At 40.7% G+C, this 19,818-nt stretch overlaps 1 protein-coding gene across 1 annotated transcript in view; it reads right to left on the bottom strand.

Moving 5' to 3' along the window:
* The window catches only part of adgrd2 (adhesion G protein-coupled receptor D2), a 64,848-nt gene extending 45,987 nt beyond the window's left edge, over positions 1–18,861 (bottom strand). The window contains exons 1-5 of the mRNA XM_079567155.1: positions 18,482–18,861; positions 6,039–6,087; positions 5,587–5,826; positions 4,861–5,490; positions 881–1,003 (exon numbers count right to left, since the gene is read on the bottom strand). Of these exons, the coding sequence (XP_079423281.1) occupies positions 881–1,003; positions 4,861–5,490; positions 5,587–5,826; positions 6,039–6,087; positions 18,482–18,526 (1,087 nt within the window). The 5' untranslated portion in view covers positions 18,527–18,861. The remainder of the gene's footprint in view (positions 1–880; positions 1,004–4,860; positions 5,491–5,586; positions 5,827–6,038; positions 6,088–18,481) is intronic.
* Between the last annotated feature and the right edge of the window lie 957 nt (positions 18,862–19,818).

The following is a 19,818-nucleotide window of genomic DNA, read 5'->3' as shown; positions in this document are numbered from 1 at the left end:
CTGTGTTAAACGATGTGCGTGTTTGATAGTAGTACTTCCTGAAAGGCTAATACTTTTCAGGGTTTAACCTCAGCTTTACCCAAATCTAAAAAATTACAGCCTATAGGCCAGTGTTAACGCCTCATTCAAAAGCTAAGACCTACAAAACGAAATGAAATAGATTTTTTTTTGCGTATTCGTTACATTTCCCCCCCACACATTTTCATCGCTTTTTGTCACTCTTTTGTTGCTCTTCTGCGGCTTTTTTTTTATTGGTCACGTTTTTGTCGCTCTTTTGTTGCATTTATATCAAGTCAAAACAAGACTTAAAAATAGTGCTCAAGACAGAGCGAGTCAAAACAAGACTTAAAAATGCATATAACTGACAGTATTTTATCTATACTCTTGCCTCTTACTGTAATTGATTAGTTTTATGTTGATGTTTTTATTGATTCTATTTGCTTTCTTGTATTTATGCAACTGTGAAGCACTTTGAATTGCCTTGTGTATGAATTGTGCTCTACAAATAAACTTGCCTTGCCATATCCTCGTTTGTGTTGCTATTTTGACACTTTTTTTTCAATAAGCTTTTAGATTTGGATAAAGCCAAACTGGAGAAAATGTGCTGGCGGGGTGTTAAGAGGTTCACATTATACGTTAGCAGGTAAAGCGAGTGACTGAAGTGATCATTGCCTGTGTGTGGGATGAGAGGCATTGGGCCTGGATCACAGCTCCTCCCAAACTGCCATACTTCATTAGCTGTTCCAAGTTCTTTTCACTCCATCCGCAGAGGCCCGAGCTCCCAGTGTGTTGTTTATTGAGATCGCCCACTGTAAGGTCATGGTCGTAATGCATTGAAATGTTGTGAAGTGTGCCGTGAGGACGCACAGAGGAGTCCCACCTTTGTTGCTCCTGCAGATAAAAGGCAGTAGATCAGAGCAGTCTGTGAGGCCCAGCGCTGGCTGCTGACTGGACCGGCTCTGCAGCGTCCGACAGCCCTGCAGCTCCATCTGCTGGTTCTTCGCTGTCAGTGCACAGAGGACAAAGAGTCAGTGTGTGGTTCCAAACAATGATTAGCCAGTATTATTATTATCCAGCAAAACGTTTCCTTCAAAGACCAAACTTCAAACATATAGCTGTCTTTGTCACGATTTCAATATTTTGAGTCATGTGAGAGAAAATAGTTTTTCACGATTATAGACTAATGCGAGTAAATCATTTGTTCCGTGTAATTTGTTTTTGTCTTTAAAATGCAATTGAACTTGTAAATATTCACTTTTTCTAAAAAATAAAGATTCTTCAAGATATCTTTGCATTTAAAAACAACAAAACAATAGTAAACTTTACTACTTTCTAATCATCATAGGGTAATTATAATAATCATTAGGGCTGGGCTGTGTTTATGCACTTCTCAATCTTAACACTTTAATAAATGTCATTTGGTTTAAAAACGTTGGACTTTTCTCTTTTTAGACATTTTAAGGTAAAGATATTACTTTATATTTCATATTTACTTATTGTAATTACTTGTTTACTTATCATATTTACGTGTTGAGTATTGTCATATGTATTGGATCAGCCCCTGAGTATCGTGATACGTATTGGATCAGCCCTGAGTATTGTGATACGTATTGGATCAGCCCCTGAATATCGTGATACGTATTGGATCAGCCCTGAGTATCGTGATACGTATTGGATCAGCCCCTGAATATCGTGATACGTATTGGATCAGCCCTGAGTATCGTGATACGTATTGGATCAGCCCCTGAATATCGTGATACGTATTGGATCAGCCCTGAGTATCGTGATACGTATTGGATCAGCCCCTGAATATCGTGATACGTATTGGATCAGCCCCTGAATATCGTGATACGCATTGGATCAGCCCCTGAATATCGTGATACGTATTGGATCAGCCCTGAGTATCGTGATACGTATTGGATCAGCCCTGAATATCGTGATACGTATTGGATCAGCCCCTGAGTATCGTGATACGTATTGGATCAGCCCCTGAATATCGTGATACGTATTGGATCAGCCCTGAGTATCGTGATACGTATTGGATCAGCCCCTGAATATCGTGATACGTATTGGATCAGCCCTGAGTATCGTGATACGTATTGGATCAGCCCCTGAATATCGTGATACGTATTGGATCAGCCCCTGAATATCGTGATACGCATTGGATCAGCCCCTGAATATCGTGATACGTATTGGATCAGCCCTGAGTATCGTGATACGTATTGGATCAGCCCTGAATATCGTGATACGTATTGGATCAGCCCCTGAGTATCGTGATACGTATTGGATCAGCCCCTGAATATCGTGATACGTATTGGATCAGCCCTGAGTATCGTGATACGTATTGGATCAGCCCCTGAATATCGTGATACGTACCGGATCATGACAAAAGTGTATAGTCCAAGCCCTAATAATTATTACTGCTATTTATCATGTATTATTATGAGGCCACAATCTCGTGTAGATTATGTTATTAAATTTATGCTGCCATGCTTAATAATTTGTCAGATGTTTAGCAGACAGGAGCACATTTGCTTTTTGTGGCAGCTATTTCTGAACATTAGAACAACTTTATTGGGAATTACGTGTTTTATTACCTTGACTTTGACATTCACAGTGAAGGATTGCAAATATTACCCAATCACTGGCGAGTTTACTTGTTTATACCCCCAGCAAGAGATTTCATCGGTAAAGCTGTGCGGTAAAATTTCTCTTAAAATAGTAAAGAACAGTTAATCTTGACATCGCTAATACAGACCTGTTTACCGCTAATTGAGGATTTGATTAAATTCTGATCAATTCCACAACCCTGCAGTGAATGAATGAACAACTATACAGACTTTCAAATTGCCGGCCACAAACATAGGGGATTTTGCCCATTACATGCCGGAATCTCTGCTCTTTGCTCTGGTCTGTAGCGCCCGACAGAGATAGTGCTGCTAACATTGACAGATTGTGTTGACACAGGCTCCATTTGTTTAATGATGTGTGTTGTTGCAGCGCACAATAATATGGTTTCCTTGAACTTTAACGTGTTGACATATTTTCAGAAACAGAACGCACATTATTTAAAAAACAAAAATTAAAATGTGTGGGGCGCAAGGACAAATGAATGGTAAATCTAATCTTTTTCTTTGAGATATATTGATCAAGGTTTTCATGTCTGTTTAAATATTTTAAAATGGGAGCAGGTTGGACTTTTTTAGGTCAATGACACACTCATCACCAACATAGTGACTGTACAAACGTGCTGCAATTACTGGGTCTATATTATTTTACATACTTATACTTTTAGATATGGTAATCAATTTAGTAAAACTGTTAATCAATTCAGTAAAAAATAACTTCATGGTTGTGTGTGTGTATTTCCCCCCAAAAGTTTGATTAATATCTGTTTTTGTGTGAATATTTTGAGAGAGGTTTTGCCAGAAGACTTTATTTAAAGCTAAAAAATGGGGAGAGACCAGCCGTTGCCTCACGTGTGCACTGTAACCCAACCCCTAAGTCAGGAGAGCTCAAACTTATTTCTTCGAAAGCCAAAAAAGAAAAGGGTATCTTTTGTCCCCATGGATTATCAACAGATCAAGGGCCAAACACAATAATGTTTTGCCAAGTGATGTCGTTTATGTCAGTTACATGTCTGGTCTCCCAACAAGTACAGGCTATGCAGTTGCGGCACAAATGATCAGTGTTGGGGGTTACTTACTATAAAAGCTACAGAAATATATTGCTTTTGTCAGTAACTAAAGAATATAAAATGTTACTTTCAACAAAATACGGGAATATAATAGTCATTACAATTTAAGTGGTATGTAAATGCCAAATGCCCTCCAAATATAATGTGGTGTGCCAAATCAGATAGTGAAGGAAAAGGTTATGACTGCACTTTTGCTCAGTGGCATTATTACTGTTTTCAGTAAAAGTAACTCCAAGTAGTGTATCTCAGTTAAATTTTTGACACAGTACGTAATACAAACTTATCTTTTTAAAGCAGTAACTAATAATATATAGTTGCCTGGCCAGCAAACAACATGCTTTTTCAAAGATGCTTTTTATGTAGTCTGGGAGTGAGTGTGATCTTAGCAATTTCCCGGTTAGCATAATTGACAGACGGCATCATTCAACTAGAGAGACATGTCGTATGTCGTAGAAACCAGCAGCGGGAAGCCTTTACAGTAAACTTTAAACAAGGCAGGGATGGCATGTCGGCCAGGATAACGCTGTTTCTTATTTAAAACAGGCAACTAATATAGAATATATTATTTTAAAGTAACTTGCCCAACACTGTAAATGAAGGGCCAAGTCCCTGCTTTAGGCCCAAGAAGCAAAAATATGTTGTGTAAAATCCCATTGATTCTTATTCTGATCCTCACAGTACAAGGTGACGTGACAATGCAACACGTTTAGTCCATACATCACATTACCTTGTCTGCTAGCTAAATTGTTGTGGTGTTTGCACGTTCACAAACAAATGATCCATCTGGAAACGCTTCTGTCTTCACCGTTCGGGACCAAACCAAAAATGGTTTTGGCCAAATAGATACTAATTAACACCGTGACAAGGACAAAAAAACGTGAGGCATAATGCTGCTACACATAACACATCACACAAACATTTTTTTAAACTAAATATATTTAATGGATTTGATCCAAACCAAAATGTGTGTCCTCTATCCGAACGAGTCAAGCTGGAGCTGAACTTTTTGTTTTGAAGTTTTTGCATTTCAAATTTCAGCATTTTGATTGTGTCATGAGATAATATCAATGTATTGGTCACATCTTGAATTAAAACATAATTATAATAATGTGGCTTTGTGAGAATGTGATTTTCAAATGCGTTGACTTGAAAGGTTGACTGACCTGGACAGAACAGCGCGGCCTCCATCTCTCTGACCACCTCGTGTCTGCTGAGCTGCTCCAGGCTCCAGCTGAAGAGCACCTCACGTGACACGGACGAGCACCCGTTGAGCGCCCGCACGTGCCTCGCCTCCAGAGAACTATTCCACACATTCATGTCCGTGATATTCCCGAAGAACGGCTCGGTAAAATTCCCTCCGAAAGAGTCCTGATCCTGTCCCATGATGAATATCCCCTCTCCGTGAATGTCCCGGGACGTCTCCGCTCCAGAGCCCGTGTCCTTCCTCTCGCCGTCCACGTAGATCGCCCACTGTTCTCCTGCTTGCGTCCACGTAACGCAAATGTGATGCCAGGCCCCGTCGTTCGGGAAGGACGCCTTGTAGGGCATGTGTTTCCCGTGGATTATGAGGGCCAGGAGGATGCGGCCCTGGGAATCCACCTGGCTGCGCAGTTGGAACTCGTTGGTGAAGACGGGGGCGGCGTAGGAGAAGATGGTGGACACTTCGCTCCATTCGGGGTCCCACTGCACGCGCACGCAGACGCTGATGGAGGAGAGGGCGGGGAAGGACATGTTGACCCGGGCGAAACCGTCCCGAGACTCCTTTGGGAAGTTCAGGGATGAGAATTTTAAATCTGGTGAGAAATAAAAGAGAGGTACTTAAAGTGAGACAGCAAAGATACGTATGCACGAGCTGGTATGCTAATCTAGGCAAAGAGACACACACTTACATTGCTTAGATATGGCCAGCGGTTTTACGGGTGCTTTCGTGGAATCCTGAACCCATATTGGCAAGACGAGTCCAGTCTGGAGCAGCAGTTCCCGGACGCCATCTTGGTCCTCGTCCTGGTCTATAGACGCCAAGCTGCTGAACTGTCCTCTGCAGAAGCTCTCAGCTCTGGAGAAAGACAGGGACGTGTTGACCAGCTGGAAGGCCCACTGTGACGTCAGGTGGACCAGAGAGGCCGCTTCTGTGCACACAATAAGGAACAAAGAATGGATAAGTTAAACGATCAGAATGTCGACGTGCTGTAATTGAGTTGTTGGACAGACGGGCAAAAACAGGACGTCACAGTAGTAGAAGATCTTTTTTTTAAATTTATATAGCGCCTTTCATAGACATAGTCACAAAGTCCTTTACATGAGGCAATTGTAGTATGTAGATTCTGGTTTAGTGCCTCACCATGGGACTGCCCTGCTCTGTCCATATTCGGCTCACTCACACACACCATCTGAAAACATGCACAGAACAGAATAAACAGACGTTAAAACTAACAAATATTGATATTCAATTTAATATCACAGTGAAGTAGCAGCAGTGGTTCTGAGCCCCTTTTCTGGCCGTGACCCTCAGGTTGAGAATGGTAAATGGTCTCAACTTATATAGCCCTTTTCGGTAACGCTTTAGAATACGGCCCGGTAATTAACAGGTAATTACGGTGGTACATCCCTGGTACTTACAGAGGTAATTAACAGGTAATTACGGTGGTACATCCCTGGTACTTACAGAGGTAATTAACAGGTAATTACGGTGGTACATCTCTGGTACTTACAGAGGTAATTAACAGGTAATTACGGTGGTACATCTCTGGTACTTACAGAGGTAATTAACAGGTAATTACGGTGGTACATCCCTGGTACTTACAGAGGTAATTAACAGGTAATTACGGTGGTACATCCCTGGTACTTACAGAGGTAATTATTATGTAGTTGCAGTGGTACATTCCTGGTAATTACAGAGGTGTTTAGGTAACCTAAGTGGTAGTAACTAGGTACTTTTAGTGGTAAGACCTAGACCATCAGTGATATATAGTAAGAATGGGCTTATGTAGGTTATGATAGCTGGTACTGATATGATGGTTGCTTATGATTATGATGACTTTGTGAATAAACAAAAAGTAATACATGTAATAACACATGAGTGTCTTTATTTTGATGAAAACACAGAGAAAGCAAGAAAAACATTTATACATTTATTACATTTTGGTATACATTCTCCTAAATAGGTTTTCCCATACAGGCAAATAAGCTGTATTTACATCCCTGGACTTTCATGTACAAATGACTGTAGTTAACCAGTAATTAATACAGCAACCCCACAGACTTACCAGTTACAACACTTGTAATTACCAGGTAATTAACACAACTCACGGGCCGTATTCTAAAGCGAGACAAAGCTGGTAACTACCAAGGACTTACCAGTTACAACACTTGTAATTACCAGGTAATTAACACAACTCACGGGCCGTATTCTAAAGCGAGACAAAGCTGGTAACTACCAAGGACTTACCAGTTACAACACTTGTAATTACCAGGTAATTAACACAACTCAAGGGGCCGTATTCTAAAGCGAGACAAAGCTGGTAACTACCAAGGACTTACCAGTTACAACACTTGTAATTACCAGGTAATTAACACAACTCACGGGCCGTATTCTAAAGCGAGACAAAGCTGGTAACTACCAAGGACTTACCAGTTACAACACTTGTAATTACCAGGTAATTAACACAACTCACGGGCCGTATTCTAAAGCGAGACAAAGCTGGTAACTACCAAGGACTTACCAGTTACAACACTTGTAATTACCAGGTAATTAACACAACTCACGGGCCGTATTCTAAAGTGAGACAAAGCTGGTAACTACCAAGGACTTACCAGTTACAACACTTGTAATTACCAGGTAATTAACACAACTCACGGGCCGTATTCTAAAGCGAGACAAAGCTGGTAACTACCAAGGACTTACCAGTTACAACACTTGTAATTACCAGGTAATTAACACAACTCACGGGCCGTATTCTAAAGTGAGACAAAGCTGGTAACTACCAAGGACATACCAGTTACAACACTTGTAATTACCAGGTAATTAACACAACTCACGGGCCGTATTCTAAAGTGAGACAAAGCTGGTAACTACCAAGGACTTACCAGTTACAACACTTGTAATTACCAGGTAATTAACACAACTCACGGGCCGTATTCTAAAGCGAGACAAAGCTGGTAACTACCAAGGACTTACCAGTTACAACACTTGTAATTACCAGGTAATTAACACAACTCACGGGCCGTATTCTAAAGCGAGACAAAGCTGGTAACTACCAAGGACTTACCAGTTACAACACTTGTAATTACCAGGTAATTAACACAACTCACGGGCCGTATTCTAAAGCGAGACAAAGCTGGTAACTACCAAGGACTTACCAGTTACAACACTTGTAATTACCAGGTAATTAACACAACTCACGGGCCGTATTCTAAAGCGAGACAAAGCTGGTAACTACCAAGGACTTACCAGTTACAACACTTGTAATTACCAGGTAATTAACACAACTCACGGGCCGTATTCTAAAGCGAGACAAAGCTGGTAACTACCAAGGACTTACCAGTTACAACACTTGTAATTACCAGGTAATTAACACAACTCATGGGCCGTATTCTAAAGCGAGACAAAGCTGGTAACTACCAAGGACTTACCAGTTACAACACTTGTAATTACCAGGTAATTAACACAACTCACGGGCCGTATTCTAAAGCGAGACAAAGGTGGTAACTACCAAGGACTTACCAGTTACAACACTTGTAATTACCAGGTAATTAACACAACTCACGGGCCGTATTCTAAAGCGAGACAAAGCTGGTAACTACCAAGGACTTACCAGTTACAACACTTGTAATTACCAGTTAATTAACACAACTCACGGGCCGTATTCTAAAGCGAGACAAAGCTGGTAACTACCAAGGACTTACCAGTTACAACACTTGTAATTACCAGGTAATTAACACAACTCACGGGCCGTATTCTAAAGCGAGACAAAGCTGGTAACTACCAAGGACTTACCAGCTACAACACTTGTAATTACCAGGTAATTAGCAGGTAAGTTTGTAAGCTGTTAAGTTGCATTACTTACCAGTTACATCACTTGTAATTACCAGGGACATTTCAGGATTTTTGACATGGGGCCTCATCTCCTAGTTATCCAGAGTGTTGTTGATTTCTGGAGATATATTTACTTTTTAATTCAAGCAGTCCTTATATTTTAAGAGTTTAGTGGTGCTAGGCTAGTGCTGGGCTAAAATCAACAGCACTCTGGATAATTAGGAAATTATGCCCTATGTCAAAAATCCTGAAAAATCCCTTAAACAGAACTCAGGGGCCATATTCTATATCGAGACAAAGCTGAAAAGTTCCAAGATTTACCAGTTACAACACTTGTAATTACCAGGTAATTAACAGACCTCACGGGCCACCTCACGCGAGACAAAGATGGCAAGTCCGAAGACTTACCAGTTGCAACACCTGTATTTAGCCAGAAATAACGGGCAATTAACAGTAAGGTTAAGTTTTCAACAGGAGTCTCTGAACAACGTGTTCTCAAGATCCTGCCTGCGGGTCCATAAGCCTGGTTTCCATCAACAAAAAACAGCAATTCTTCTTCTGGTTCTGAGGCTTCTTATTTTCTTTGGTAGCCAAGGAGAGGAGCCTGCGATTCCACTGAATGGACTGTGGACTTAAGAACTTCATTCAGTCGTCAGTTGTCCTCACACTGGCGGGGTAGATACAGGTGAAGGTTACCTCTGCAATACATAATGTTTATAAAGTAATTGCGTGTTGAACATTATTCTGTTCTAACAGCAGGTGGATAGCATTATCACTTACATTTGTTTTGACCCATCGGTGTGCCTCTTCTTGGAAGCAGGACCTAAAACATGTAAGTGGAAGATGTAATTTTAGTTGCAAAGGTTTCTATATTTTAAACTTGTAATGAAGTTCACATAAATACATAGACTATTTTTTATTTATGGCTGAGCTTATCAAATTTATTTCTGTTCAGTGGATTGTGTGTGTGTTGGGGGGGTCTTGCAATTGTAATCGCAATTGATCACATTTAATCCTGCTTCATTACGTAAATGTATCTTCTGTGAACTATAAGGAGAGTGTTCCTAACGTGTGCACACCTGAACTATGGCAATGCAAAGCTCCAGGTTAGGAACCACTGCTTTAGGCAACAGTTTGTGCTTCCTACTATACATTTAGTCCATCTGTGTCACACACTCACAAATTATTAGGATCCAATTTGTATACACGTGTGCCTTAGTCCATGTAAATGCGACCACATGAAAGAAAATAACCCCCAAATAAGTTTGTCTAGAGCCAGATAAATGCTTCAGTGAAATTAAAATAACAAACAGCTTTAGCAAGTGCATTACATTTACTCACTTTTAAAGGGAAGAGCTGAGAATCTTTCAGGGAATGCTTCTCATCGTCACATGGAAAATGGTCCAAATCTACACGGCGCTTCTAATGTCAGTGCACGAGCGGCCTCAGGTCTACTGTAACAAAACCTTTAACAACATGCACATGTGTAAATACTTCAGTCATAGATGAGAGGTAAACAAATTAAACCTTACTCAAATCTACTTACATTCTGACTGAGTCTTTGTCAAAGTGTGTGCTTCATTTCCCGGCATTATTCTTTTCCGAATAATGCACGACATACTGGTGGATACTGGAAAGCCTTCATGTCTTCATCCTCACAGGCCTTTAGATCACAGTACCTTCTCTGGTATTTGTAAAATGGACAAACAGGATACTGAGGTGAGGACACTTAACCTTCCCACAACTATTGCACAAGTCACTTTACCTTCTTCTTTGTGCATATCACTGAATTCCAATGTAGTAAGATGTTGTTGCTAGAGATGATTCTCTAGTTGTGCAGACACTGGAGACAATGTGGGGGAAGTGTCTTGCCCAAGGGCACAACAGCAGCATGTACCTGTGGGAGCTGGGGTCATCTAGGTAAAAAGGAGAGAGTAAAGAATTAGCCCCATTCCCATTTGTGACAGTTTTATGTCAAACACCAAAAGAAACTGTCCCTTTTCTTAAATTAATTCCAATAGAATTCTCAGATTAAATTAAACAGATAAATGTAATGCACAGGGATGGCCTGGTCAACCAGCAGCTCTTGCTTTCTGCTCAAAGACAAGAGTATCTGGGACTTTTCTCACAGCCAATCATTCAACACATTTTATAAATCGATCCAATCAGAGACGCCCGTTTGTAAATGAAGACTCTCAAATCACATCGCATTCAGAACAAACTTTATCACTTCTGTTACCTGTAATTAAAATAATTAAGCGTTTTTCCTGATTTGACACAAGATGAGTGCAATATTTGACAATTAAGTGTGGTGGGATGGGTCGGCAATGGCATGTTCTCCAGATTACATGTTTCTCCCATCCTGCGAACAATCTACACATTTGTGTGTGAATTGGAGAAGCGCGTAAGCTAGCTGGCTCAAGATCCAGTGCAAGCAGGAAAAAGAGGCAAAAGAAACCCCAAAACACAACAAACAGATCTCGGAATCGATTTGATTCTACATTATCTTAAAAAGGGACCATTGTACTCGTTTATATTCCATCCTTTAAGGCCCCGTTTATTTTGGATCAGCACTTTTACTCAAAGATCATTTTAGAATCATTTATTGCTTAAGCCCTAAGAAGTATCACGGAGTTAAATTCTCAAAACTCTGCCTGTTTGCGCCTCTGCACAGACGGAGGGGGGCAGGGGCGGGCGGAGCGTCTCGGTGCTGGTGTTACGTTGAGGGGCAGACAGCGTTAAGGATTTATGGAGACAATGCTGAAAACAGCGATATTAACGTTACTTGCACTTTACAGTTTCTAATTGCGTGCATATGGTCATTTGTAAGGATTTTTCTTGTAAGACTCGGGCGGATGTGCGTCACGGTCGCCGTTTAAAAAAAATGAGCGGGAACGGTCAGACGCTACGCTTTATCGACTAACAGTACAGTCTGAAGTATAAATAATTCTCCTGGGTCAAACTACCTGTAAACGGAAGTCAGAAGTATCATTTCGTTGGATATTAATGAAGTATATTACCTTATTTCGGTGGCTTAGGTGGTCTACATTGCTTCACTTCAGCTCCCACAGCAGCGCACTGCGGCTGCGCAGAACAAAAACGTAACTCCATCCGAGGTACGCGAGCGTCATGACGTCCACAGACTCCACACCGCGCTGAAGAGCGTAGATCTGCAGTCTGAATAAGGTACTATGCTTTATTAATATCCAACGAAATGACATGTCTGACTTCAGTTTGCAGGTAGTTTGACCCAGGAGAATTATGTATGCTTCAGACTGTACTGTTAGTCGATAAAGTCTGACCTTTCCCGCTAATTTTTTTTAAACGGCGACCGTGACGCACATCCGCCCGAGTCTTACAAGAAAAATCCTTACAAATGACCGCGAGGACCTAATTAAATATGCACGCAATTAGCCACTGTAAAGTGCAAGTAACGTTAATATCGCTGTTTTCAGCATTGTCTCCATAAATCCTAAACGCTGTCTGCCCCTCAACGTAACACCAGCACCGAGACGCTCCGCCCGCCCCTGCCCCCCTCCGTCTGTGCAGAGGCGCAAACAGGCAGAGTTTTGAGAATTTAACTCCGTGATACTTCTTAGGGCTTAAGCAATAAATGATTCTAAAATGATCTTTGAGTAAAAGTGCTGATCCAAAATAAACAGTATAAAACTGCTTTGTATGGGCCTTAAAGGATGGAATATAAACGAGTACAATGGTCCCTTTTTAAGATAATGTAGAATGAAATCGATTCCGAGATCTGTTTGTTGTGTTTTGGGGTTTCTTTTGCCTCTTTTTCCTGCTTGCACTGGATCTTGAGCCAGCTAGCTTACGCGCTTCTCCAATTCACACACAAATGTGTAGATTGTTCGCTGGATGGGAGAAACATGTAATCTGGAGAACATGCCATTGCCGACCCATCCCACCACACTTAATTGTCAAATATTGCACTCATCTTGTGTCAAATCAGGAAAAACGCTTAATTATTTTAATTACAGGTAACAGAAGTGATAAAGTTTGTTCTGAATGCGATGTGATTTGAGAGTCTTCATTTACAAACGGGCGTCTCTGATTGGATCGATTTATAAAATGTGTTGAATGATTGGCTGTGAGAAAAGTCCCAGATACTCTTGTCTTTGAGCAGAAAGCAAGAGCAGCTGGTTGACCAGGCCATCCCTGTGCATTACATTTATCTGTTTAATTTAATCTGAGAATTCTATTGGAATTAATTTAAGAAAAGGGACAGTTTCTTTTGGTGTTTGACATAAAACTGTCACAAATGGGAATGGGGCTAATTCTTTACTCTCTCCTTTTTACCTAGATGACCCCAGCTCCCACAGGTACATGCTGCTGTTGTGCCCTTGGGCAAGACACTTCCCCCACATTGTCTCCAGTGTCTGCACAACTAGAGAATCATCTCTAGCAACAACATCTTACTACATTGGAATTCAGTGATATGCACAAAGAAGAAGGTAAAGTGACTTGTGCAATAGTTGTGGGAAGGTTAAGTGTCCTCACCTCAGTATCCTGTTTGTCCATTTTACAAATACCAGAGAAGGTACTGTGATCTAAAGGCCTGTGAGGATGAAGACATGAAGGCTTTCCAGTATCCACCAGTATGTCGTGCATTATTCGGAAAAGAATAATGCCGGGAAATGAAGCACACACTTTGACAAAGACTCAGTCAGAATGTAAGTAGATTTGAGTAAGGTTTAATTTGTTTACCTCTCATCTATGACTGAAGTATTTACACATGTGCATGTTGTTAAAGGTTTTGTTACAGTAGACCTGAGGCCGCTCGTGCACTGACATTAGAAGCGCCGTGTAGATTTGGACCATTTTCCATGTGACGATGAGAAGCATTCCCTGAAAGATTCTCAGCTCTTCCCTTTAAAAGTGAGTAAATGTAATGCACTTGCTAAAGCTGTTTGTTATTTTAATTTCACTGAAGCATTTATCTGGCTCTAGACAAACTTATTTGGGGGTTATTTTCTTTCATGTGGTCGCATTTACATGGACTAAGGCACACGTGTATACAAATTGGATCCTAATAATTTGTGAGTGTGTGACACAGATGGACTAAATGTATAGTAGGAAGCACAAACTGTTGCCTAAAGCAGTGGTTCCTAACCTGGAGCTTTGCATTGCCATAGTTCAGGTGTGCACACGTTAGGAACACTCTCCTTATAGTTCACAGAAGATACATTTACGTAATGAAGCAGGATTAAATGTGATCAATTGCGATTACAATTGCAAGACCCCCCCAACACACACACAATCCACTGAACAGAAATAAATTTGATAAGCTCAGCCATAAATAAAAAATAGTCTATGTATTTATGTGAACTTCATTACAAGTTTAAAATATAGAAACCTTTGCAACTAAAATTACATCTTCCACTTACATGTTTTAGGTCCTGCTTCCAAGAAGAGGCACACCGATGGGTCAAAACAAATGTAAGTGATAATGCTATCCACCTGCTGTTAGAACAGAATAATGTTCAACACGCAATTACTTTATAAACATTATGTATTGCAGAGGTAACCTTCACCTGTATCTACCCCGCCAGTGTGAGGACAACTGACGACTGAATGAAGTTCTTAAGTCCACAGTCCATTCAGTGGAATCGCAGGCTCCTCTCCTTGGCTACCAAAGAAAATAAGAAGCCTCAGAACCAGAAGAAGAATTGCTGTTTTTTGTTGATGGAAACCAGGCTTATGGACCCGCAGGCAGGATCTTGAGAACACGTTGTTCAGAGACTCCTGTTGAAAACTTAACCTTACTGTTAATTGCCCGTTATTTCTGGCTAAATACAGGTGTTGCAACTGGTAAGTCTTCGGACTTGCCATCTTTGTCTCGCGTGAGGTGGCCCGTGAGGTCTGTTAATTACCTGGTAATTACAAGTGTTGTAACTGGTAAATCTTGGAACTTTTCAGCTTTGTCTCGATATAGAATATGGCCCCTGAGTTCTGTTTAAGGGATTTTTCAGGATTTTTGACATAGGGCATAATTTCCTAATTATCCAGAGTGCTGTTGATTTTAGCCCAGCACTAGCCTAGCACCACTAAACTCTTAAAATATAAGGACTGCTTGAATTAAAAATATATCTCCAGAAATCAACAACACTCTGGATAACTAGGAGATGAGGCCCCATGTCAAAAATCCTGAAATGTCCCTGGTAATTACAAGTGATGTAACTGGTAAGTAATGCAACTTAACAGCTTACAAACTTACCTGCTAATTACCTGGTAATTACAAGTGTTGTAACTGGTAAGTCCTTGGTAGTTACCAGCTTTGTCTCGCTTTAGAATACGGCCCGTGAGTTGTGTTAATTACCTGGTAATTACAAGTGTTGTAACTGGTAAGTCCTTGGTAGTTACCAGCTTTGTCTCGCTTTAGAATACGGCCCGTGAGTTGTGTTAATTACCTGGTAATTACAAGTGTTGTAACTGGTAAGTCCTTGGTAGTTACCAGCTTTGTCTCGCTTTAGAATACGGCCCGTGAGTTGTGTTAATTACCTGGTAATTACAAGTGTTGTAACTGGTAAGTCTTGGGACATACCAGCTTTGTCTCGCTTTAGAATACGGCCCGTGAGTTGTGTTAATTACCTGGTAATTACAAGTGTTGTAACTGGTAAGTCCTTGGTAGTTACCAGCTTTGTCTCGCTTTAGAATACGGCCCGTGAGTTGTGTTAATTAACTGGTAATTACAAGTGTTGTAACTGGTAAGTCCTTGGTAGTTACCAGCTTTGTCTCGCTTTAGAATACGGCCCGTGAGTTGTGTTAATTACCTGGTAATTACAAGTGTTGTAACTGGTAAGTCCTTGGTAGTTACCAGCTTTGTCTCGCTTTAGAATACGGCCCGTGAGTTGTGTTAATTACCTGGTAATTACAAGTGTTGTAACTGGTAAGTCCTTGGTAGTTACCAGCTTTGTCTCGCTTTAGAATACGGCCCGTGAGTTGTGTTAATTACCTGGTAATTACAAGTGTTGTAACTGGTAAGTCTTGGGACATACCAGCTTTGTCTCGCTTTAGAATACGGCCCGTGAGTTGTGTTAATTACCTGGTAATTACAAGTGTTGTAACTGGTAAGTCCTTGGTAGTTACCAGCTTTGTCTCGCTTTAGAATACGGCCCGTGAGTTGTGTTAATTAACTGGTAATTACAAGTGTTGTAACTGGTAAGTCCTTGGTAGTTACCAGCTTTGTCTCGCTTTAGAATACGGCCCGTGAGTTGTGTTAATTACCTGGTAATTACAAGTGTTGTTACTGGTAAGTCCTTGGTAGTTACCAGCTTTGTCTCACTTAAAAATACGGCCCGTGAGTTGTGTTAATTACCTGGTAATTACAAGTGTTGTAACTGGTAAGTCCCATAGTTACCAGCTTTGTCTCGCTTTAGAATACGGCCCGTGAGTTGTGTTAATTACCTGGTAATTACAAGTGTTGTAACTGGTAAGTCCTTGGTAGTTACCAGCTTTGTCTCGCTTTAGAATACGGCCCGTGAGTTGTGTTAATTACCTGGTAATTACAAGTGTTGTAACTGGTAAGTCCTTGGTAGTTACCAGCTTTGTCTCGCTTTAGAATACGGCCCCTTGAGTTGTGTTAATTACCTGGTAATTACAAGTGTTGTAACTGGTAAGTCCTTGGTAGTTACCAGCTTTGTCTCGCTTTAGAATACGGCCCGTGAGTTGTGTTAATTACCTGGTAATTACAAGTGTTGTAACTGGTAAGTCCTTGGTAGTTACCAGCTTTGTCTCGCTTTAGAATACGGCCCGTGAGTTGTGTTAATTACCTGGTAATTACAAGTGTTGTAACTGGTAAGTCTGTGGGGTTGCTGTATTAATTACTGGTTAACTACAGTCATTTGTACATGAAAGTCCAGGGATGTAAATACAGCTTATTTGCCTGTATGGGAAAACCTATTTAGGAGAATGTATACCAAAATGTAATAAATGTATAAATGTTTTTCTTGCTTTCTCTGTGTTTTCATCAAAATTAAGACACTCATGTGTTATTACATGTATTACTTTTTGTTTATTCACAAAGTCATCATAATCATAAGCAACCATCATATCAGTACCAGCTATCATAACCTACATAAGCCCATTCTTACTATATATCACTGATGGTCTAGGTCTTACCACTAAAAGTACCTAGTTACTACCACTTAAGTTACCTAAACACACCTCTGTAATTACCAGGAATGTACCACTGCAACTACATAATAATTACCTCTGTAAGTACCAGGGATGTACCACCGTAATTACCTGTTAATTACCTCTGTAAGTACCAGGGATGTACCACCGTAATTACCTGTTAATTACCTCTGTAAGTACCAGAGATGTACCACCGTAATTACCTGTTAATTACCTCTGTAAGTACCAGGGATGTACCACCGTAATTACCTGTTAATTACCTCTGTAAGTACCAGGGATGTACCACCGTAATTACCTGTTAATTACCTCTGTAAGTACCAGGGATGTACCACTGTAATTACTTGTTAATTACCTCTGTAAGTACCAGAGATGTACCACCGTAATTACCTGTTAATTACCTCTGTAAGTACCAGGGATGTACCACCGTAATTACCTGTTAATTACCGGGCCGTAATCTAAAGCGTTACCCGCTTTTCTACTGTACCGAGACAGTAAAAAAGTACGCAGAGACATTTCTGATTGCTTATTTCATCGCATGCTATTGTGTATATATATATATATTTTTGTTTTTACCTGTACTTTGATTACATGTTACTGTATATTATTCATGTAACCAGGGACTGCAGATGGAAACTAGCTATTTAGCTGTTTTCTGGTGCAGAACATATCTGTCTTTGAGCTTAATGTCTCTGTGCACTGTCCCTTCAATACAGACTAAACTACAGGCAACGTGGGTGAAGAGTCTTGCCCAAGGACACGACAGTGTGCACCTTCAGGAGCTGGGATTCAAACCCCAACTTTCCGACCATGAGACGACCCGCTATTGCTGGGTTGCAGGTTCTAGAATGTGAGGTTGTCATCGGACCAGGAGCCAGTTTTTCCTATTAACAGCATTACACTTTCACAAGTCGTAGCTAAAAAGAAAATGTATGAATTAAAACATATATCATCAATATCAGTCACTGGGTCCATGATCTCTCTGTACAAGACCAAAACATTTCCTCAAAAACAAAATAATTGTTCCTCTATATATAGTATAGGCCTTTAGAATGCTGTGATGTCACCTGCAACCCAGCAATACCCACTGCGCCACCGTCACAGAATCACTAATTAATTTCACCTCAAAAGGGGGCATTTAAGATAATGATGTAATGCACCCTTTTGAGCCCCCGTCCAAAGGTTTCTGACCATTAACCCTGAAAACTCATTAAAGTTCCTGAGCCACTGGACGCTGCTCCCTGGTTAAGGCCATTTATCTCATAAAGACCCAACACTTTCATCAGACAGGAGAAAAGAAGGCATGTTTTCCAATTTGGAACGATACATTAAAATAAAGTCCTCAAAGTTGACACAGTTGAAGCAATCATAAAAACAAAAACATCGCACTACAATATCTATATTTTACTATATTCTACTATAATATTATACTATAACTATATATACTTGACCATCAATCACTCTAATTTCTATTACTGCCGGATGGTAATAGCGGTTAGTAACATTTTATCCTTATTGTGTTTTATGTGTTTGAACTTCACTTAAGCAAATGCTACCCTTTGAACAATTTCATTAAATACATGCATTGTAATTTTTCTTACCAGAATAAAGAAGAGCAGCAGTCCGGTTTGCAGCGCTCCGGTCATCTCCAGGTCAGTCTAGAGGTGTGCACTTAAAATTGTACTTGTTCTCCAAAAATCAAACTCGCTGCATGGCATGACAGGCCAGACTTCAGCAGGGTCTCATTGCAACAGGTGTCCCGCTGTTCCTAATATCTGAAGCAATCTTTATCTCTCATTCGTACGCGGTAGGTTCCATTACAGCCATCCCACATAGCGTTGCCGGCTCTAAAATATACTCCTCAAATCTCTACGTTCACGCTAGGCTCCAATATGAAACGAAACATCCAGTGTTGAGCGCCCAAACCAGCAAAGAGTCTATGTCCAAGAGTCTTCAGCCTCTCTCCAGACCCCCATCCCGTCTCCTCCCTCCAAAGCACCAGCGGCCGCGGGGTATTGTCATGCTAATATGGTCGTTTTTTAAAAGAAGCCTCTTACGCAAGCAGTGTCAGGCGTTTGGCACAGGAGTCCATGTAGAGCAGCAGGACGGCGGCCATTTTTACCACATTTTTCTTATTTATGCAGCTCTTAGACTCTGCAGAGCATGTGCTTTATAGGCAGGCCTCACGCTCAATAAACTATTACCACTACTCAAGTTGTTACCGTATAGTAAACTATAAAGTGCTTCATTTGCTCCACAGCAAACATACACTTAATAATACAACAGCCGAGGTGTTTGGTTAATCATGTGAGGGAGTTTTTTTGTGTGATCAAACTGCTTTTAATAGAGCTATAACACTATATAATCAATTAATCATTGAATTGTTGCTGTAAAGCCCAATTGCAAGAGTAACTTCATTGGGATGTCTCAATATATCTGAAATGATCACACACAAGAACAGAGATAAAGAAAAAACGAAGTCCAACAGTCAGCAGTGAAGCAGCAGATAGTGGAGGCTTGAGTAGAACCACAGTGAAGGAGAGATCCGCTTCCATGGAGGGACAAGTTATGGATATGAGAAGGGTTGTCGGGAATACATCTGCCAACACATCTGCAGATAGGTGAGGACTGTGGAGATATTATCCTTGCTGCAAGAATATTAAGTTATTTAATTGGTCCGTGCACTCCTGATAAACATTTTGGTGGTAAATCCCCATAACCACAGCTGCGGCAACAGTATCTCAGATCAAAACACATTTTAGTTCATCCATGTTATGCAGGAGATAGGTAAGATGGCTAAACTCTACCTCATGAGCCACTGCTAACGGTTACAACAATTGCTTATCCATCATAGTTGTTGAGCAAGAACGGCTCTTAAAGCTGCACTAAGTAACTCTTGCCCCTAAAGGCCATAAGCGCAACTGCAGGTTGCAAGTTA

Source organism: Gobius niger, assembly GCF_951799975.1.
Source record: "Gobius niger genome assembly, chromosome: 1".
NCBI lineage: Eukaryota > Metazoa > Chordata > Actinopteri > Gobiiformes > Gobiidae > Gobius > Gobius niger.
The sequence above is the reverse complement of the archived record's forward strand: the minus strand, read 5'-3'. Positions and strand labels throughout refer to the sequence as shown.